The 23862-nt window shown below is 38.9% G+C and overlaps 2 protein-coding genes across 3 annotated transcripts in view; both read left to right on the plus strand.

Annotated features, from left to right (window-relative positions):
- The first annotated feature begins 5401 nt into the window (after positions 1-5401).
- STARD6 (StAR related lipid transfer domain containing 6) lies at positions 5402-21818 on the plus strand. Its single transcript, XM_072416477.1, has 7 exons — positions 5402-5650; positions 12168-12258; positions 12332-12381; positions 13631-13757; positions 14881-14998; positions 17961-18054; positions 20863-21818. The coding sequence occupies exons 2-7, from the start codon at positions 12169-12171 to the stop codon at positions 21011-21013; spliced, it is 630 nt and encodes a 209-aa protein (XP_072272578.1). The 5' UTR covers positions 5402-5650; position 12168; the 3' UTR covers positions 21014-21818.
- Positions 21819-23268: 1450 nt separating this feature from the next.
- The window catches only part of C6H18orf54 (chromosome 6 C18orf54 homolog), a 14439-nt gene continuing 13845 nt past the window's right edge, over positions 23269-23862 (plus strand). The window contains exons 1-2 of one of the 2 annotated variants that reach the window (XM_072416480.1): positions 23269-23446; positions 23520-23594. The gene's annotated coding sequence lies outside the window, so the exon portion shown is untranslated. The remainder of the gene's footprint in view (positions 23447-23519; positions 23595-23862) is intronic. The other variant, XM_072416479.1, reaches the window with a different exon arrangement.

Raw genomic sequence — 23862 nt, forward strand, 5'->3', positions numbered from 1 at the left:
TGCAACTATCCTTTCCCAGTGGCTGCAACCTATCATTTATAAACGAACCTTCAGTTAAAGCAGACCTATCATGACATTTTAACAATATGTAAAAGCATGGCATTCCTTTTACATAACAGAAAAAAGGATTTTATTTTTCACTTTTGTGGGAAGGTTTGTAGTGGCAGTAAAGACTGAAGGGGAAACCCACAGCCTCCTGGGATACTTGTGCCACATATTCCAGGAGGCTGTAGACTGTTCCTTAAATACATGCCCAGTACCGGACATGTGTCACCGGATGGCCTTCCTGTAAAAAAAAATCAAGCGATTGAGTTAACATATGCACTGTGAGATCGGAACTCGTTTTTTGAAATTTGGAGAAAGACACCCAATCTTGAGCATGCGCAGTGTGAGATCAGGTGATATGAGGAAGAACTCGGAAGAAAGAAGATAGCAGCATTGGATGGAACAGAAAACTCTGGAAAGAAGAGAGATGCCAAGGCACTGGGGGCTGTTTGTGAATGGGCTTTTTCATAAGTTAAGGTAAGTGATTTTTTTTTTTTTTACTGCATTTTCCTCTTTACTAAGCCCTAGAACATTTTAGCTACCTATTGAAAGTCTTATGATAATATATGTTTTATTCACCTAACCACCGGACCATATTATTTACCTGTTTGTAGTGTGAGATTCACTGTACACAACTGCTGTTATAAATTCAGCACACATGAGGACAGCAGTGATGAATGAAAGTGTTTGCTGAGTAATAACTAACACACAATTTATAATGTATGTCAGGGCAAATAAAAAGCTTTCAGTACATCTCTCTAATATGTGCAAAATATTCCCACTGTGGTCTGCAGTGTCTGGGAGGAAAGAAGTGTGAAACAAACATGAAGAAAGATTGGGCTCAGTCATAAATAATACAATATGTTTTTTGTTACCTTTGCATGACATAGCAATTATTTAGCTTTAGTTCTTCAGCTGTACTTTAAATTAATCTCTTGCAGTTCCCTTTATGGCACAGCTCGGTTTTCAGTAAAATGCAGGTTTAGCTGTACGCAGACATGAACTCCAGTGAGAGGAGGTGGAGGTAGTGATATGTGGGGCAACTTTTCTTTGCCATATGGATAAAGGGGAGCGGAGGCTTGTGGCCTTCCATCACAGGGCCAGGAGGTGATCTCTTAGTGCTGAGTTGGGTGAACATGGTTCTGACAATATGTGTTGTGTCAGGTGAACTCTTGTATTATGGACATGCACAAGCACATTATTGAAGGTGGATGTTTCTATTGACATTCCCTGTTTATCTATTTACTATGTTATATAGGACACTTATAGAAACTTAGACAAAATACCAACAGGTAAGCCTACATAATTTTATTCTTTAGTAGCTGGAGCATTTCAGGTAGGACAAGGAAGCCTAGCTATAAATGGGAATTCATTGTATGGATCTTTTTCTCTCTCTCCTCTTGCTCTCTCTTTGGTCCTTCTTTATTAAAGCTCTCCAAGACTGAAGAGGATACACTTTCATCAGTGAAGCTGAGTGACACTGCTAACCTGGAATGGATCCAGTCTGGGACTGAAAACATTTGCTAACAAATAGCAGATGACCCTTAACAAATCTATTCCAGGTTTGCTGGATCACCCAGGTTCTCCAATGAAAGTATTCTTTACAGTCTTGGAGAGCTTTAATAAATCAGGTCTTCTGTCTTTCTTCTTCTCCATACATGACAGGGCGCTTTTGTAGCTATGCGGTGCGTTTGGTGTCATTATTGTGCACTATATCTGTTCATGTTGGGTGAAGGTTCTGTATCACCTAAATGATGTTTAATTGAATTTACTATACATTTTATGAAGCAGAGGTTTTTACGTTCAGCAACATTGTGTGCCATGTGGACATGGAAGAATTATCCACCAAAGAATATGTGCTGAATGCCAGAATTAATGCCTAATAAATAGACCTGTAAAGGATGTTCATGTTCATGTTTATGTTGTAACCTCAGTGCTACACCTTTGCAAAACTACCAGGTATGATTTCATGTCTAATGATACAATAGGTGTGGTGTCAAATTAAGTCATTGCTTAGAGAGAGTTATTATTATTATTTTTACACAGTATTTATATAGTGCCAACATATGCAGCTCTGTACAAAGTCCATTGTCATGTCACTAGCTGTCCCTTCAAAGGGGCTCACAATCTAATGTCCCTACCTCAGTCATATGTCTTTTTTTTATCAATTTTGGGGGAAAGCCAATTAACCTAACTGCATGTTTTTGGGATGTGGGAAGGAACTGGAGCACCCAGAGGAAACGCATGCAAACTCCATGCAGATAGTGGCTGAGATTTGAACCTGGGACCCAGCGCTGCAAAGATCAGAGTGCTAACCACTGACCAACACAGTTAAATAGATATACGAGGGGGTGCTGAGAAGTTCCTGGCTTTGCCCAGAAAGAAGAAAGCCAGATTTATGAAAAAACACATTTATTTAACATATTCGCCCCTGAGACTGATGCACTTGGTACAGCGTAGTTGCAGCTTTTATAGACCGTTCAAAAAAAAGTCCTTTGGTTGGTCTGCAAACCAGCTCTCGGCAGCATTTTTGACAACAGAAATGTCCTCAAAATATTTCCCCTTCAGGTGTTTCTTCAAATTCGGGAACAGATAAAAGTCTGAATGGGCCAGGTCAGGTGAGAAGGGGGGATGGTGGACCAACTGGAAACCAGGGGTGTTCAATTTGGCAGCCACAAAGTTGGACGTGTGCCCAGGTACATTGTCCTGCAAAAAAAAGGATTCCTTTGGTCAACTGTCCATGGCGTTTCGTCTTATTTGCTTCCTTCAGCTGGTCCAGGAGGTTAGCATAATACTGTCCGGTGATACTAGAGCCCTAAAGTAGGTAGTCCACCAACAGAATACCGTCTTTGTCCCAGAAAACGGATGCCATGACTTTTTTTGGCGGATTTCTGGGTTCGGAACTTCTTCGGCTGCGGGGACCCGCTGTGGCGCCATTACTTTGACTGTTCCTTGGTTTCAGGATCATAGATGTGGAGCCAGGTTTCATCCTCAATCACTAACCTAGCCAAAAAGTCCGTGCAGCTCCAAAATGGGCCAAAACGGCTTTGGAAGCTTCAACTCGGTCCTTCTTCTGATCACTGTTCAAACATTTTGGCACTCACTTCACTGAAAGCTTGTGCATGTCTAGGATAGTGGTGATAAACCCAACATGCTCCCGTGGGATGTCAAATATCTGGGCTTTTTTTTGCGGATATTCGGTGGTTCTCAATATTTAGCTTATGGACAGCATCGCAGGCTGCCGGGTCAGTTGAGATTGGGGGACGCCCAATGCGGAGCTCATCTTTAACGGTGAAATGCCCAGTCTTGAAACGAGATATCCAGGTTTTACCAGTGCTGTAGGAAGGACACTTCTCCCCCAGTGTTTTTGACATCTCAGTGACAATGTCCTTTGCTGACTTTCCCTGGAGAAACAAAAACTTCATGACGGCCTGTAACTCCAACAACATGAAACTTGCTTGTGCCTCTGCCATCACAGCTTCTCACTAGAGAAAGAAAGAACGCCAACTTATTGCACAGTGCTTTGCTCAGTCGGTAGTTATGTCACTAAATGGAAAAATGCATAGGGTACTCTTTGGGTCAGCTCATGGTCTATGTTTTTACTATTATTTACATTTTGGGACTTGTATTTATTTAACCAATTATTTATTTTTACTTTTTCTCTTTCAGACTTCGAATCCAAATATATGTGCCATTATATATATTTTTAGTTTGTTGGTTGTACACCTCCCTAGTTTTACTAGTTTTACTAGTCTCACTTCCAGGTTGGGACATGTTCACCTTGTGCTGTTCATGTCCCAATCATCCTGGGATCTCTTGAAAGAAGAAGCATTATATCATTAAGGTGGAACTGTAGGCAAAATGCTAAATACAGAGTTCAGATTCATATATGTTAACTGTAATAACAAAGTATTTGTAATTGTTATTTTGTTTTCTTTTGTGATACCTCCACCTCTGCTGCTGAGTTTGGTGACTTAGCACCATCAATAAATACAATTGTGGCCTCCATTTTTTTTATCATAAAGGTACAACCAAGGTCAGATTAGTCCCTCAAAATACATACAGGTTAGTCATGGTTTGGAGATGGACGTTTCATATTATTATTCCAATAATAATATATAAACAGTATATAGCACTAACATATTACGCAGTGCTGTACATTAAATAGGGGTAGCAAATGAAAGACAAATACAGACTGTGACACAGGAGAAAGAAAATCTATAATTTTAACTTAATATATCATTTTATTTGATATTTCATGCTTCAATCTGTGAAGTTTTTGTTGGTCCATCTAACACAGGGGTCGCAAACTCCGGCCTTTAGGCCAGATACGGCCTAGCCGGTAGTTTGTTCTGGCCTGACACCCCCTGGCCAATCTGGTTGGGGCCGCGGGTTGCCGGCCGGATCTGCAAGGGCGGCGTTAGGAACTGCCGGAGCCACCGAAGCTCCGATGCCGCCTCCTTGCTGTGGCTCCCCTATTTACTGCGGCCAGTGTTGATACTTCCGCCGCCGCCGCGATAAATAGGGAACGCTCCCTGAAGATAAATCCACCTGGTGGGGGTGGAGCCATTAGGGCGGGACTCAGAGTCCAGCCTAGTGTGCTCCTGTCCACCCCTGAAATGGCCTAGTGGCCATAAAAGTTTGCCGGCCCCTGATCTAACAGGAAATCCTTCACTTTCTGACTGCTCCTGCAATAAATTGGATTTAGCTGCACTATTTCTACTTAGGCTATGTACACACTTAAGATTTTTGCCGTTGAAAAGGATCTTTCACCAAAGACTGCATGAACAAGTGCTGTATATACAGTGCTGTTCTGTCTATGGAGAGGGGAGGGGGAATAACAAGCGAGCAGCACCCCGCTGTCCTCTCTCCTCTTCACTTGCATTACGATCGTTCGTAGATCGGCCAGCACGAATCCATGAACGACATCGGGAGGCTGCTATACACATGTCAGATTCTCGTCTGATACTCGCCCTGAAGCGATAATCTGACAAGAATTGCCTGACGTGTATGAAGCCTTAAATTTAGTATTCTTAGACAAGGGAAATGCCACTCCGCCAGTCTTTCCACTGTGTATCTGTATGTGAAATCTGAGAGCAGGCTGTTTGGATTATACTTACTTACTTTCTGGCAGACTAAAAAAATAAGAAAAAAAAAAATAAAAAAATTGTTTATTCTATAACATATAGGTAAAGAAAGTATAGAGTGAGTTGAAAAACTTTAAAGATGAGTTATTTGTTAACGATAATGCTAATGAATTATACAGTAAGAACTAAAATACAATCCCTGGAATCTCTTGCATCTACCGAACACTAAGATATCAGTATTGGATGGACTGATCCTTAAAATAAAATAAGAAACTGATTAGTAAATGTACAATCAGTATTATGCCCTCAGGTAATATGGCTGCCCCTGCATCATGTGTAGTCATGTGACCTCTTGGGGAGGTGAGCAGTTGTACTGAAAGCTGCAGCTATCAACACTTCCTGGAATGCTTTTCTCCAGTATGTTTTGTAATCAGCAGAGTCTTTCCCAGTTCAAAGTACAGAAAAGGAGATCAGGATTACAGCCACCACTGCTTCTCTCCAGGCTTTCAGGCACTAAGGTAAGACTTTGCCAAGACCTGGGCTGAGCTAACAGGCAAGTATATGACATGCCAGGAATCAATTCATAGCTGGCATCTCATTCATTCTGCATTTAATATTCTGCAAAGAACTCTACTCATTAAACATATTTATACTGACATGCCACAATTGTGTATTGACCTATTTCATGCAATGCTACTTAAGTCATTTTTTAGAGATTAATATTATTATTTATAAACAGTATATAGCACCAACATATTATGCAGCACTGTATATTAAATAGGGGTTGCAAATGACAGGGAGGTACAGGCAGTGACACAAGAGGAGGAGAGGACCCTGCCCAGAAGAGCTTACAATCTAAAAAATAGAAAACAAAATTCATTCATTATTTTCATTTCCAGCAAGAATAGACTGAATTTCAAGTACATTTATAAAATTGGTGCATGTGTGTGTGTGTGTGTGTATATATATATATATATATATATATATATATATATATATACATATTTTAATAATGTTATTGTTATACAAGGTTTTTATTGCAATATTGCTGGAATGTTTAAATATATATAAATATATATAGACAGTAAGCTCATTTTGTGTGTGGGGTCTTCTGCTCTTTCTGTGTCATTGTATCTCTGTCATTTGCTAGCCCTATTTAATGTACAGCGCTGCTTAATATGTTGGCACTATATATACACAGTTTTAAATATATATATATATATATATATATATATATATATATATATATATATGGTAAATCGGTAGTATGTATAAATTTGTGTATGGATATTGGTTGATAACCTGGCTCATAATCGGTGGTCGAATTCATCTCAAAGGTGATAAGCTGGGTTGAAGTTCGCAACCTGTCCAGGTCACCCAAATTCTTTCATCTAATTAAACCATTTATGGAGCTGGTTTTGTGCAAAGGGACACCGTCCTGGTAGAGCACCACAGAGCCTTTCTCCAGCTGTTACCACAAGGTTGAAAGCTTACATTTGTATAATAGTATTTGTATTCTGTGGAATAACACTACTCATTTAGTGGATACAGCTAAATGTAATAGTTGAGAGATGTGTTCGCAAACGTTTACCCATATGTATGAATTAAGTGTTTTGAGATGTGTTCTTGAGTCTGTGTTCTTTTCATGTGTGGGTTTTCCAAGGATAAATGAAAACATTCCAGAAACAGACAGCTAGGTTAATTGTCCTTGGTCTATGTTGGGAATATGGATAGAGAGTTCATCTGAGACATCATCAATCCATTTCCTATGTACAAGGAACCCTCCAGTGATGTTATTTTCCTTCCCCACTTCTGCTCCCTAGTGAGACTCCATGAGGATACCAATCTGGCGAATAAGGTGGGTGTTCTAACAATTCAAAGCTGCATTTATAAATTGTGGCCATTGCAACAGCTGACTTGTGTGCTGGCGCGCTGTCCTGATGATACAAAATGCCTTTTGTCAACTTTCCCTGTCTTTTCACCTTCAATTCCTCCTTTACTATTATACTTATTAATGTGGAATTATAAGTCCCTGTGATTGTTTGACCCTTTTCAAGAAAGTCAATCTTCACCACACCATGAATACCGCAGAAGACAGAGACCATGTCCTTTATTAAGTACTTTGTGATCCTTGCCTTCTTTGGGGTAGGAGAACCTTTGTGTTTCCATTGTTGAGACTGCTGTTTTGTCTTTGGATCAAAGTGATGGATCCAAGTCTCATCCATTGTTGCCTCTTGAGGATCCTTGAACATGTGGATTCCGCGATCCTGTGTGAATACTTTAAGCACCGCAGGGTAAAGCAATGCAAATCTAACATTTTGTGCAATCAGCTGCTTACATATCGGTGTAAAAGCTTTGCGCTGTTTTGAAGTTTCCAATGAATAGTCCGAAAAAAGCAGAATTCCATTGCCTTCTATAGTAAAGTGGTCTTGCTACCTGAATGATCTCAAAATCTGCTTTATTCATTGAAGGTAAGATATTGCACAATGACCGCCCAGGGAGCAGGTTTATTGCGTTGCATTAGTCCCAGTTCATGGACCCTTTCTATTTTCACAGGGGTTTTGAGCCCTAGGGCCTTGGGTAGCCCAATAGTGCAGAATTTATGAAGATATGCCGCATTATAGGTCTCAGGAACTCCAATTATCCTGAGATTGTTGTGCCTAGACCTGTTCTCCATATCCACCAGCTGGTCATACATAAATTGGTACTGCTCATTCATGCGCTTTTGCTGGGTGCGAGTGGTAAAAAGCTCGTCCTCCAAATCACTAACCCGCTGCTGGAGATCATTTATTTGTTCCCCATGTTTGCCAATTTATTCTGTATTGGGTTGCAAATGTGCCGCCAGAGCCTCCTTAATATTCTCCAATCAACCTGGCTGCAGGTACTGGGAGACCTCCAGAGCTTCATTCGCGCTGCGTCAGCTCCTCTATCTAGTAAGTCACAGAATCGCGGGGTGAAGGCTGGCCGGTACTTTGCGGTGATGAAGCCGGAGTTGCTGCTCACCACCGTTTACCGCATTGGGCGCCTGAACTGGACGTTGTCTCATCCCAGGAGTCAGAAGTTTCGGAATCCATCTTGAAGAAAGTTACATCATTCCAAGTTCTTCAGTAAGAATGTGGTAAACTCTTTCATTTGAAATCCCCACACAATGCTTCTGCTGGTCAATCTTCTGTCTTGGAGGACAATATTGTGATCTCTGTCAATCATTTCCTGGGTTGTGACATTTTTGGGCGCTCAAGGCCTTTCTTTATCACAATGGCTTTTTCAACCTTGTTTGATCTCGACAACCCATCTTTTGACAGTGTAATAAGAAAGAGAATCATCTTTTAACACTTCTTCCATCTCTTTATGGATTTCCTTAGTGTTTAGGCCCTTTAAGTGAAGGAATTTGATGACCGCTCTGTGCTCGATTTTCTCCATCTGAAAAAAAATCACCAACATACAATTTTTAAATTTGTTTTAATAAAAATATATAATAGATATACTTTTTGGTCAAATTTCATCTAAGGCTTTATATAATATTAATTTACAGGGTTTTTAAAAATATTTTCATTATGTATTTGTTAGGCTCACTACTTGTCAAACAGCCCTTGTATTTAGGATTGTAACTGATGCTGAAGCATAAGCATTATAATGAATTTGAAAATAGTAATTATGATTACTTATTATTAAACGGGATTTATATAGCGCCAACATATTTTGCAGTGCTGTACATTAAATAGGGGTTGCGAATAACTGACAGATGCAGACAGTGACACAGAAGAAGGAGAGGACCCTGTCCCGAAGAGCTTGCAATCTAGGAGGTGGCACCAGAGAAGCTCCTTCTACACAGCACAGGGTTCAGAATTAGTTTTAAGGTTGAACTTTAAATGTTATGCTGTTGCCCATCTTTCCTATTCTTGTCATGCTCAGTACTGGGATACACAACATTCTACTTAAAAAAACAGAAGGCCAGCAAACATTTTTTCATGTACTTAATATATGTAAAAAAAATGATTAGCACATAAATATTGATCCAAATGCAGAGAGGGCAAAGGCAAATAAAGAATTTGTCTTGTGCATGCTCCCAAAAGGCCACAACAGACTCTTCTAGCATTAAATATTTAGTGGAGCTCTGAGAATTGAAATTTTTACAGTGAAGATATTTTAAATTTTTAAACTTTTTCTTTTCAGGAACATGCTTTCTAGTCTACATAGACTTTATCCATACATAGTACATTGTAACACCATTCTTGTAGTTTGCCCTCTGAAATATTTAACAATAAATACTCTTATCAGTCCATACAACTGGCCTGTGAACCCAAACAGCACACAGATAGACATCAGAAACAACAATGTGCTGCATATCAGCCATCTTCACCTGCTGCAGCCTTGCCTTGTTTTTTTCTTTTACACTTGCTTTTTTTTAGTATGTGCAGGTTTACAGAAACTATTATTAATATTACTATTTGTATTAATATTAATAATCTGTATTTATAAAGAGCCAACTTATTTTGCAGCACAATATCTTTAAAGGCAACCATTGGTGTTTACATATTTTCATTCCCATTTTTTTATATATATATTTTATACATCCATATATATATGGATGAGTCAGATAAAATATTCTGTCAAAGCATTAATCTGTCTCAACAATTCGTTGTGCAATTTTGTGCCTATTGTGCAACTTTCTCAGATATATAGATATGTTAGATAAATGATGCCTCTAAGCAAAGAGTGTTGGCTGTCTCTTCAGCTAACCCATATTGCTCTGCAAATCCTTTGGCATATACTATTTAAATATTAATATTATTATATTTAATAATATTAATTATTAAATATTTATTATTAAATATTTTTAATATATTTTGTTTATAATATTTTAAATTCACTCAAAGCTAATATAGTTTTTCTTTAAAGCAGTACAGTTTAAGCAGACAATCACTTTTAGAAATGGCACAATAGTGGTATTGCAATAACGCCTGGCCTGTTGCTCTTGGGATGGACGGTGGCACAGTTCCAGGTGATGTCAAACATTCTGTGTAGGTCTGGACTGAGGGTCTCCTTGGCCTTTAATATCACAGACTGACAATGGGACTTTAAGCATCCATGCATTGGTCAGTCCCCTACCAGGTCACAATGCTATCATGGAATCTGTAGCCGTAGCTTTTAGTTCTAAGATATCATTATTCATTACCTAAAAAAGAAAGCCAGCAACGTAATGATTACTGGGAACAGAGGAATACATGTTAAATGGACATTTTTCAATCCAGTATCAGTCTCTGTTCTCCAGGAGATTTACTTTACAGAGAATAGCACAGACTGTAGCCATCTATACCCTTTATCACACCTATGTCCCATGATTATGACCTGAAGCTTGTTGTTTTCATGCTACTCAATTGAATATTCGGACCCTCGGGTCCTAAAGCAATAAAACCAATCATACATAAATAGATATATAAAACATTTTAAAAATATTTATATGTTTGCTAATGCTGAACCCCAGGCAAACCACTAAATACATAGTCATGAATGTAAAAAAAAAAAAAGTCTTTTGATGCAGGCTTTACTATCGATCAGCACAGTCAGGTCCTGCGTTTCTCTGCAGACTACACCCAATCTGGGCCAAGATCAACCCTGAACCTGTGATTGGGCAATGAGTAAATAGCAAAAGACTGATAAGGTCATATCATTGCTTTATTCTCATGAAAGCATGGTGAAAGAGCCTGATATCACTGCTAAATACAAACAAAATTGGCATTGAGTTATATTGGCCTGAATCCCTTAAAAAAAAGAATGCAGTAGCTACATTTAATATGATCAGTTAGTATTTGAACAATTTTGGGAAACAAATATGGGTAACAGGTGCTGCTGAAATGGATTTATTTCTTGGGAGACATATACAGCAAAGTAGTACCAACTGACTTTACCACATTGACACATTCTGACCTTATCAGAAGGTCATGATAAGTAAGCACATTATGTGTACAATATGATAAAGTCAGTGGCCACCACTCTCCTGTATTTGCTTTCTAAGAAAAAAACGTTTTAGCAGCAGGTAACGCATGTTTCATTGGGCTCTGTATGGTCTGAGACCCAAAGGTTAACCGCTGGTGGTAGCAAGTTTTTTTTATGAAAGTGTCTAAACCAGCTTTTCTCAACCTCATTACACCTAGAGAACCCTGGAAATAATTTCCAGATCTCGGGGAGCCCCTTTTAAAACCATAGAAGCCAAGTCCTACCTACCTTCATTGGGGGTCAGAAGAACAAGGAATGTCCCTCTTTCAAATAACTAAAAAGATCCTTGGTGTCATGCTACTGACTCTACCAAGTGGCATTGGCCATGAAACCATGAAGTCACCTTTACATGAAAGGTCAATCTGCTCAAGCAGCCTATGGAGAACCTTAATTGTTCCATTGAAACCCTAATTGAAAATAGCTACTCAGAACAATTAAAATTATACAATATATACATTATTATGATGGAGTAGTATTCATTCCAAATTAAGGTGTGGCAGAGAATTTTATTTTTAGTAAAATTCAGCATGCTTCATAATGTCATACACAACAGAACCTTATCCTAATACCATTGTCCCTGCCATAGCACCATACCCAGCACCATGCAAACAGTCAGGGGGTCAGGTGATGCACCTGATGGTGAATGGGCTATGTGGCAGTTTAAGTGTAGTACAATCCATCCTTCATTTCTTTCAGTGGGGCTGCCTAAAAAAAGTTGACTTGGGTTAGATTGTTTAGTATTTATTCAGCAAACCACAAAAAGGTGCCAGAAGAAAAGCAGCTAAGTGCATAGTGCAGCAAAATGAATGAAACAGCGGTATGCTGCACCTCCAGTTGATGATGGGTTGCCAACCACTTGGTACTCTGCTAATTACAGAAGGTTAATATCAAGACAGATTCTTACATGCACAGATTGGTGTGAAGCCATATTTTATTTTTTTTGGAAAACATTCTGAAAGCTTAAACCCTCTATCTGTATTTGATAACCAAAATCATCTTTTATCATCGCACTGTCTGATGGCCTTACCTACATTTCAGGATGGATTACAAGAAGATAGCAGATGATGTTGCACAGAAGATTTTATCATATCATGAAGATAACTCGGGCTGGAAACTGGCCAAATCTTCAGTGAGTATAAATCACCTTGATGAGAACAATCTACAGAAAATGATGTCTAATGCAAACTGTGTGTTTTTTGCAGAACAATATTGTTGTTTCATGGAAACCATCCAATGAATACTCAGGAAATATGTAAGTAATGATTGGTGTTACTTAAACTTCTTCTGCTTGCTTAGAGGTCCACAAATTTCGACCAAATATCTGTCATGTTTTATTTTTGTAGATTGATAGATGTTGAAATCAATTTTGTCCTTAACTCAAACAGCATGGATGGCATTTAAAATAAAACCATCCTCCCCCCCCCACATGGGTTATCTTGTGCTACACAAAAGTTTATCCTTCATGTTAGTGTTTCTGGACCTTTTTAACATGGGGAAATCCCTTAAAAGAACTTTTATGTCTTCAGGTAACCACTTCTATATAATAAATACACAGCCCACAGTACATTAGCATTGTGGTCAGTGAGAAGAATTCTTCTTACATTGCTGGCCAGTGGGAAAAATGTCACCCTTAGCTAAAAAGATCATTGGTATCTATTAAACTTTGCTGAGATGCACAAATTGCTCGTTTCCCAAGGAACGTCTAGAAGTCCCCAGGGGAACCTTGGCTGAGAAACACTGCTTTATGTTGTACAGAGCCAAGAGTGAGAATGGTTGATTAGTTTAGCAAAAGACAGCTGGGTAGAGCTGACACCGGCCCATACCAGGACCAAGAAGCTGAGTGCATTCTTTGCAGATTCATAGGTGCTATTCAGTACTTTCAGAACCTTAAAAGGGATACAACATGGGAAAGTTAGCATGTATTGCAAAGCTCTAATGCACACATTTTTAATCAATTATAACTGCCAATTGCAAACTGTGCATCCTGATTACAGAATCGCATATTTATTACATAAGACTGTTTTATGCTTGTTGGCTGTGTTCACTGCAGTGTAGAGAAGCAATGAAGCTGATTTACTTTAGCAAAGTGAATAATTTCTCTTCAAGGGTTAATTCAGTTAGCGTAGTGAATGCGACTTCAGCCATCCAAAAATGTGCAAGTGAAAAACAGTTTTTTTGTTATTTTTTTTGTGACCAGGAATTCTTTACATGGTGAATTTTCAGCACAAGGTTTAACTATTCCTTGCAAGGTGATATTTCACTTTGCTTAGTAAATCAAAATCCTATTGTGTAAGGCTTAGGGACCAATGAGAAAATGTTACTAGAAGATGGGGCTAAAGGAACCAAAAAGCCCTCCTCTGAACCAATTAGAATGGCAGGTGTATATTTTTGCAGATGATGTCTATACAATCATCCTGTTTTGTATGTAAAAGAACAACATAGCTAGGTGTTTGTTTAAGGTCCATTTTACTTCATACATATTTTTTCACTTGAAAATCCAGATACCGTGGAGAAGGGATCATTGAAGAGGTGCCAGAAAAGGTCATCCAATTCATGTATGTTGATGAACACAGAAAAAAGTGGGACAAAGCCTTGAAGTCGTACTCTGTCCTAGAGCGCATTGACCAGGTCAATCACCTTTTACCTATTCTTGGTATAGGTTTACCTTTGGTTTTAAAAAAAACATATCACATGTGTCACAAATACCACAAAAGTGTTCATAGAAAATAAGATTTGTAATCTCTATTTTGGTCACCCCATAAAAAAATCACTAATGGTGACCATTATAGATGGTGGGTGATCCAGGGGAATAAAAATCATCAACATGCCATGGAGTTTGACAAGATGGGGCAAGATATGTCAAAAGGCCTATTGACAATGTATTCTACAGCCACCTGCTTCCTATAAGCACTAATATATAATAGGGAATTACTGTGACTGGTTAAAGTGAGAATCTGATTGTCCCAACATTTATTTGTATTTTCTCCCTCTAACAGTGACACTTCTGCCCTCTGTCCCCACAGGTTTTGTCTTATTTTTGCTCAGATCAGTTATTTTTCTTTGGACCAGGGGATCTTAACTGAGCCTATCCATACCTTTGGGTGTATGGATACCACTGATAGGGTGTAGATATCAAATTATAGGGGAATGGGCCTGGATATAAAATGTAATATTTTTTTTGCTTCCCCCACCTCTTGGATTGTAAGCTCTTCTGGACAGGGTCCTCTCCTCCTCCTCCGATGTCACTGTCGGTATCGATCTGTATCTGTCAATTGCAACCCCTATATAATGTACAGCGCTTCCTAATATGATGGTGCTATATAAATCCTGTTTATTATTATTATTAATAATATTACAATTAGATTTTGAACACTCTTTTTGGTATGGATTTACTTGAAGGCAATTAATGTTTTAGCTCCCTTTACAACTATTTATTTTTATAAGCATCAGCATAAATGCTTGCTTTGTCTTCTGATATTTGATAGATAATTTCACACAGTAAATTTCTGCTTTTGATGTGCTGTATCACAGTTATCATCCCATGTATATTCAGTCTGGAACGTGCTGGTCAGATTGGCCTGTTTGCAGATCGACATTTGCTAATCTATCACTTACTGTAAACCTTTGCCCTGTTCTTTTTATTTGGATTGGAGTCGTGCTTTAATTTTATTTCTCTAGTGTTGGTGAAATCAGTTTGATCTTCAATATTAATGGTGTTTTTTTTTGTATTAATGTGCTGTTCTTTTTTTAGGACACCTTGATCTGTCATACCCTTACACATAGTTATGGTATGGGTCTTATTTCATCCAGAGAATTTGTGGATCTTGTACACATCAGGAGGTATGATGAAGGAGTCGTCACTACTAACTGTGAGTATGTTGTATTTTTTGGGGGGTTTAGGAGTCAAAAATAAGCTCAAACTAAACAGACTAAATTATAAATTCTCCTTTTGGCCCAGCACTATATATACTTCCTGCAGTAATGTCTGTAATGTAGGAAATGGTGGTTCAGTGGTTAGCACTCTTGGCCTTTGCAGCGCTGGGTCCCAGGTTCGAATCCTGGCCAGGAATCTATTTGCATAGGTTTCCTCTGGGTACTCCCTTTTCCTCCCACCTTCCAAAAACTTGCAGTTCAGGTAATTGGCTTCCCCCAAATTGACCTAAGACTCTATTAATGACATATGACTATGGTAGGGGCATTAGATTGTGAGCCCCTTAAAGCAGGGGTGTCAAACTCAAATACTCAGAGGGCCAAAATTAAAAACGTAGACAAAGTCACGGGCCAACCTTGAAACTTATTGAAATATTTGATGAACATTTTCCTTCTCATTAGATGTAAACCCTTTTCATATGGAAACAAAGCGGTTTTGCTTCACATTCAATCTGAAACAAGCTTATAATAGAGAAAAAGGCATAACATTTTTTTTAATTTTATTATGATTCCTGCTATCCAAAATACTAGTCTCAGCCTTTGCAAAATTTGAAACACCAAACCCTGGGGCTGTGCTGCTGACGTCCTGCTTGTCAGTTCACCTCACACACTGAACCACCAATCTGGAGGTTTAGTGTTTCCAATTCCTAAGCATACAAAACATCTTTTCACAAACATTGCAAAAATTGGGACAGAGTTTCATTGTCTATTCACTCATCCCCTACCACCCAATATAACTACACCACCAGTGATAGATTGGACTGCATTGGACAATTTGGATAGGTTAAATATACTTTGATACAGCAATTGAAATCTCTCAAAATTTGCAAAGGCTGAGACTAGTATTTTAGATGCAGGAGGGATTGTTTGAATCCTGCTAACTTGCTTACACAGTATAGTTAGACCTCATGGTTGAACTTTAGGGATGCACTGCTTTAGCCATCCCCAGTAAATCTGTACACCATTATCCTAAATATATATTTCTGTCTGTAATGGTCTCCTGAGGAAGCCTAAAGGTGAAACGCGTTGGGATCTATTTGCATCCTTCTGAATATTAGTAGGATTACCTTGTCTAGATTAGAGATAACAAACCACCCCACCTTGTTTTGGGTTACGATAAATGGTGTTTTTTTGTACAGTATAAAAGAATATATTTGATGTATTGTTTGTAAAATATTATTTAGTATTTATAGTTTCACTGTATTTAAGTCCCCTAACTGTCCCCTGAACATTAGTGAATTTTATGACTAAACATTTTGCCACAACAAACAAATACCCTGTCTTTTTCTTCTCTTTACCACATTGAGTACTACATTACTATAAGGGTATGTGGCCTTCTTTATATTAGCAGAGGTTGATCAGCATTTTTCCTCCTTTTAATTTCAGTAATATGATGGCACTATATAAATACTGGATGATAATAATATACTGAGGCTCCATGTGATGGCAGCAGGTGCTGAGACTTCATGATGACAATTCCTGTTATCTATTGCATGGCTTACATTATCTACCCGAAGATGAACTCTCTATTTCCGTGCACATCCTGTATATTTTAATACCATATCTGAGCAACTTGTGACCACTTTGGAAATATTTATACTGAAAAATGTAAGATTTCCCATCACTGATTATCCCAGGTGTCAATGGTCATCACAACAGGGAATGCAGGAGGGATCATCAACAAAATATATTGGCTTTTCTTACACTTGGTTCTAAATGACTCCTTACACTTCCCCCCAGGCTTACCTAGGGAAAAGTAATATATCGTGGTAACTGCAATATCCAAGTCCATCTAAAATTCAGTTTCCTTTGTACAGATGTCAGATCACTGTCCCTGAAAGATCATTCATGATCATTCCCAGTGACAGATAAACAAATGAGAGCTGTACACACAGGGCCATTCTGTTCTATGGAGCAGGGAGGGGTTAGGATTAATGAGTGGCACACGGCCGTGCTCTTCTCCATAGGAATGCACAGCGGTCCACCCTGCAATACAACATTGGGAGAGCGCTGTACACTTGTCAGGTTTTTACCCCAAACAAGCATGGCTGTTGTTCTCTGGCAACAATCATCTGACGTATACAGAAATTTACACCATTTTTATTGTAGGGAGACAACATGGCAGTACTTTCCCTGTAGAACAAACAATGTTGTCAGGACCAACAGGTTATATAGCTGTGATACAAGGGGGTGTCATTGCTCCGGCTAGCTTCCTGATAATAACAATTGTAAACGGTGCCTGTAATATGTTTGATGTCACCGCTACTTGTAGTGAGTGCATATGGCTGAAGTGCATATGGCAATGCAGGAGAACACTTAGGAAACAGTTGTCACCCTATAACAAATGATTATGTACTTTAGGGCATATACTGGGATTTTTAAATTAAAGCTGCATTTTAAAGTGAGGAAAAGCTTTTTTTGAAATACAGTGATTGTAAGCTCTTCTGGGCGGGGGTCCTCTCCTGCTCCTGTGTCACTGTTTGTAACTGTCTGTAATTTTCAACCTCTATTTAATGAACACCCCTGCGTAATATGTTGGCGCTATTTAAATCATGTTTAAAATGAATATTTAATAATAACATGGTAAAGCTTGTTTAAGACTTCAGTGATTTATGTTAATTAATTTCATTAATTAAAATCACTTTGCAATGTTTTCTTTTGACATGAAAAATGTATTTGTGTTTATCAGTAAAGAAAAATTAAAAAAAAAAGCATTAAATCCACTTTAAATAAATGTTCTGTTACAACTGAATTTTAAAACTTGCAAGGAAGTGCCATAGGAACTTTATTCTAATACAGCTCAGCTCTGTGGCTGGTGATTGCCCCCTAGTGGTAAGAGTCAGTATATGTTGAAGGTAAATGTTTATTCTTTTATATTTAAGCATTTTTTTTTTCATTTAGCTGTAAGTGTTGAATATGAAAAATGCCCAGTGACTTCCTCTTACGTTCGAGGCTTCAATAACCCATGTGGATATATATGTTCACCGCTGCCTGAGTAAGTACACCAGAGTGTATTTTGCAAACTTCTAGGTTACCTTTAACTGTAAGGTTAAGTTCAGACCTGCTATGGTTTTGTCAATGATGTCTGCTTCTGATATATAGGTTACAAAGTACTGCTCAGAGACAGTAACAGAGTGTTGTTTCCCTAAAACAATAAGTGCCTGAATAGGAATTACAATGGCAGGACCACCAGGGATTATTTTAATAAATGTTGCACTTAGTTGCAAGAAACTGCCAAAATTAACCCTTTCTTGTCATATGCAACTGCGTTAAAGTAAAATTTTTCTATCTCTACTGTAGAGATCTCGGGTGTTTGTTCATTCGTAAGTTTTTTCATAAAACTTTTGGACAGGACTGCGCCACAATCTTCAAGTAAATTGGCCACACAGGTGTGCAATCTAATTAAAAGGGTGCACTAATCTGAATGCAGAGAGCTGGGGTGCTCCAGGGATGCCCTAGGGGAGTGATATCCCCCTGTTCATGACATCAGCATATTAGCTTCCCCGTCACCATGCCCAAATGCCAGGCCAGCCAGATCACCACATTATAGATTGGCAGATAATGTTCACTACATAGGCTGCTATTATTATTGGGCTACCATAGAGGCTACATAGCCTACCATTTTAAAAACCCAGATTTGCACTTTTGCCACCAATGCCGTTCTCCAAAACTGGCACTCGCACACATGTAGGCCTATGGTTGCTAAACACCATTGTTAAGATGGTGACTATAGCTAGAAAAAGTAGCAATCAGTTCTTTTAAGTGAATAGAGCATCTGATTGCTAATTTTCTTTAATTGCAATTTGGCAATCACGCTCATTACATTTTTAGAAATCTGGTAATTGGTAAGTAGTGATCAGAAAAAAAAAGCTATTTCTTTATAAACAGTTCCCGGTGTCTTTAAAACATAGAACCACAAACACATAGAGGTCTATACAGTTAGGTCCATAAGTATTTGGACAGAGACAACTTTTTTTCTAATTTTGGTTCTGTACATTACCACAATTCATTTTAAATTTAACAACTCAGATGCAGTTGAACTGCAGACTTTCAGCTTTAATTCAGTGGGTTGAACAAAAAGATTGCAAAAAATTTTAGGAACTAAAGTCTTTTTTTTACACAATCACTTCATTTCAGGGGCTTAAAAGTAATTGGACAATTGACTCAAAGGCCATTTCATGGCTGGTGTGGGCAATTCCTTCGTTATGTCATTATCAATTAAGCAGATAAATGGCCTGGAGTTGATTTGGAGAGAGGTGCTTGTATGTGGCAGATTTTGCTGTGAACAGACAACATTCGGTCAATGGAGCTCTCCATGCAGGTGAAACAAGCCATCCTTAAGGTGCAAAAACAGAAAAATCCATCCGAGAAATTACTACAATATTAGGAGTGGCAAAATCTACAGTTTGGTAATCACGAGAAAGAAACAAAGCACTGGTGAACTCAGCAACGCCAAAAGACCTGGACGTCCACGGAAGACAACAGTGGTGGATGATCGCAGAATCATTTCTATGGTGAAGAGAAAACCCCTTCACAACAGCCAACCAAGTGAACAACACTCTCCAGGAAGTAGGCGTATCGATATCCAAGTCCACCATAAAGAGAAGACTGCATGAAAGTAAATACAGAGGGTGCACTGCAGGGAACAAGCCACTCATAGGCCTCAAGAATAGAAAGACTAGATTGCACTTTGCTAAAAAAGTTCTGGAAAAACTTTCTTTGGACAGATGAAACCAAGATCAACCTTTACCAGAATGATGGCAAGAAAAAAGTATGGAGAAGGCGTGGAACAGCTCATGATCCAAAGCATACCACATCATCTGTAAAACATGGCGGAGGCAGTGTGATGGCTTGGGCGTGCATGGCTGCCATGGCACTGGGACACTAGTGTTTATCCATGATGTGACACAGGACAGAAGCAGCCGAATGAATTCTGAGGTGTTCAGAGACATACTGTCTGCCCAAATCCAGCTAAATGCAGTCACATTGATTAGGAGGCGTACCATGATACAGATGGACAACGACCCAAAACATACAGCCAAAGCAACCCAGGAGTTTATTAAAGCAAAGAAGTGGAATATTATTGAATGGCCAAGTCAGTCACCGGATCTGAACCCAATTGAGCTTGCATTTCACGTGTTGAAGACTAAACTTCGGACAGAAAGGCCCACAAACAAACAGAAACTGAAAGCCGCTGCAGTAAAGGCCTGGCAGAGCATTAAAAAGGAGGAAACCCATCATCTGGTGATGTCCATGCCATGGCATGACTACAGGCTGTCATTGCCAGCTAAGGGGTTTCAACCAAGTTTCAGAAATGAAAATTTTATTTTCAGCTTTTTAATTTGTCCAATTACTTTTGAGCCCCTGAAATGAAGTAATTGTGTAAAAAATGCTTTAGTTAGGCTTTTAGTTCCTCACATTTTCCTGCAATCTTTTTGTTCAACCCACTGAATTGAAGCTGAAAGTCTGCAGTTCAACTGCATCGGAGTTGTTTTATTTAAAACTAATTGTGGTAATGTTCAGAACCAAAATTAGAAAAAAAGTTGTCTCTGTCCAAATAATTATGGACCTAACTGTATATTAAGCTGTAAATCTGACATTACCAGGTGGAGAATCAATTACCACCATTGAAACACATAGACCTGGGAGACTCTTCACCAGGGAATATTTCAGTGAATGTCAGATTCACTGCTTTATAAATGGGCTCCGTAAGGACATGTTTCATCAGAAACAATTGTACAGCACAATCATGCAAAATATCCTCCTCTAAAATAATGTTTTATCATCTATTTGTGTAATGCAGGAATCCGGCACATTCTAAGCTGGTGGTCTTCATCCAGCCGGAACTCGGTGGTCTTCTCCCACGATCTGTGGTGGAATCGGCATTACCCAGCAATGTTACCAGCCTCATCAGTGGTGCTCGGGCAGGAATCAAAAATTATTTCAAAAATTGAAGCTGAATTATTGTGAAATGTGATGAATGCCATTACCTGGGAGGAGAGAGAAGATTCAATGCTGAATATTAGGCTACAGGAAGAACAAACATAAATATAAAAGGACCGTGTCACTCCAGTGTGACGTCCTGCCAGGTCTCTGCGATACAATGATTGGGACAACAAAAAACACATCGGACAGATTTCTAACCAGGACCAAATCACCCCCTGAGAGGGACCCATATCTGAGATTTCCACTCACAAGCTAAACATCTGACAGATAATAAATTATTACATCTTTTAATGTATTTTTTAAATCTAAGCTGTGATCATTTGTCTTAGTATTTACCTCTTGCATTCCCTGCACAGCAGAACCCTGAGTGGCTGAGTGAGAAGCTGCACAAGGCGGCAATCTGTTGTGCTGAAGGGCAAAAAGCATGCTGATAAAAGTAGAGAGCAGAGTGAGAAAGAGGAGGAGTTCATAGATCTCACACCTATTCTATAGACATAAACATGATGGATCTGATTTAATAAAGACTATTATGGAAGAACCTGGGTGATTCTGCAAACCTGAAAAGGATTTTGCCAATTTATAGCAACTTATTTTAACAACTTCATTCCAGTTTGCTGGATCTCCTAGATTTCCCATGATAGTTTATTTTCTCCAGTCTTAAAGAGCTTTATTAAATCATGCCAAGTGATCCCACCATGCTTGTTTATTTCTCTTCCTTTGAATATCATTGGTCAAGCTTGGAAACAAACACATATGTTTCTTTCTGTCTGTTTTTACACCATTCAGCACAAATAAATATTAAAGTGGACCTTTCATTAGATATCTTTGTGAATTTATTTATGATGTGTCACAATATACAGCAAATTTCTGTATTGTCTGTATTTATACTCCTGTTTTTTGTACTCTATGGGCCTGGGTCAAGATTGGAAAAGATAGGCTAACAAGAGCAAACCTAGAATGAATTTCTTCAAAACCATTAGTTGATAGTAATACTTGGGCCAGATCCATTCAAGGTTTGCTGGATCACCCAGGTTCTCCCACAATAGTACCATATATCTTCCCAAGTTTTGTCACCCTGCTGTCATTTACCATCAGGACTACAGATTACCATTAGTCAAATCAGAAGGGCCGGTCATTCTTAGCAACCGCGTGGCTAATCTCTGATTTCACACCAAGGTCCAGATGAAATTGAACTTTAATATTTTTCAGTTTTTGTGTTTAATCTTTTATTCACTTGTATATATCGCTTGTGCCGGTTTTTCTTTTCTTAGGCCATAAATCTGTAAACTTGATCTCTGATTGTATTAATTGGAATATTGCAGCCACATTAAATGCCCAACCTGTGCACCCTGCTATTCTTTGGATGACAGCTATGGGTACAGACATTTTACTTAAGGTCAGAATTGCAGCGGTTGCAGTAAATGCTACGTGTATCTGAGTGGTGGCTACTACCCTGTTTCCCCAAAAATAAGCTATACCTCCATGTATACAAATACATGGAGGTGCTCATTTAAGGAAAGCTCTATTGCTAGACCTGAGAAATTGGGGACAATGGTTCCAAAGGAATTGGAGTCACAAGAAAATCATGATGGATTTTGGAGAGTTATGATGTTTCAGAATGTGATGATATGACTATATTTGAATAAATGTTAATTTTGTTCTTCAAGAATAAATGTCAATTCTTGTTCATAAAAAATAAGACATCCCCTGAAAATAACCCCTAATGCAAAAATGAATATAAGACAGGGTCTTATTTTGGGGCAAACAGGGTATGAGTGTGTAAAGAATTAATAATGTTGTGATGGTAGAGCCAGGCTAGTGGACATGGCAGTGCCCTGGATAAGGGTTGCCACCTGGCTTGTATTTTACCAGCTTGGAAAATAAAAAATTGGCATTGTTGCCCTAGTTATTCATAGAAAAACAAGGCTGGTATTTTTTCCCAAAAAGGGCGATGGCAGCCTTGAAAATGTTATTCCTGCAATGGTGTCATGAGCACCCACAGTGCTCACCTATGTTGCCACCATCAGGTAAGTACGTTTGCATTGCATGGCACAGCTGACTGAATTCTCCTTTTTTATATATTTGTTTAGGAAGACATGACAGGTACTCTTTTCAATATGTTTTCCATGCAGAACAATAATAAGTAATATCATGATTACTGAGCCAAGCTGCTGGGAAAGGCGGGCAAATCACCGCCACTAAGTCTAAGAGTCCGTATCCCTCCGCCAAGGGGGACGCCACTGACACTGCGGAAGGGTACAGCGTTGCTATGAAGTGCTGAGTCTAGGAGAGGCAGGAGTGGGACATGCTGGTATAGGAGGACGCTGCTGCTGGATGGAGAAGCGGAATATGAAGTGCCCGGCTCTGCCACCGGGCTGAAAGAAAGAAGCCATTAGGAATTTCGTGCTGATTGCGGCCAAGAGCGATGTCTGCTACTTTAGGTACTTTAGGCTGAATTTTAGGGGAACTTCACTGACGGCAAACGTTACGAACTTTTTTTTTTCAACGTTACAGATATATATAAGCTGATTGGTTTCCTATTCTTTAACTCAAAATTCCATTGGCTGATGACGGTTACACAGGAAATAGGTTAGACAAAACTTCTGGGTTACGCCGATTGGCTGCGTGTGTATGATTCTAAATGATGATTGGCCGCATTTATTCTCTTGCTTATCTGCTCGCTTCGTGATTGGTTATTTACCCACGTCTGAGATTGTTACATTGTTTGAATCTGTGAAGAGTGCAGCGGATGTATATGGAGAGGGCCTGGTGTGCTGCTTATCCTGGAGCATTCATTTTATTTGGTTTCTTGTTTTATTTATGCAGACAAATAATACATCAGCAAGCATTAGCTGGA

This window comes from Pyxicephalus adspersus, chromosome 6 (assembly GCF_032062135.1).
Source record: "Pyxicephalus adspersus chromosome 6, UCB_Pads_2.0, whole genome shotgun sequence".
Lineage (NCBI taxonomy): Eukaryota > Metazoa > Chordata > Amphibia > Anura > Pyxicephalidae > Pyxicephalus > Pyxicephalus adspersus.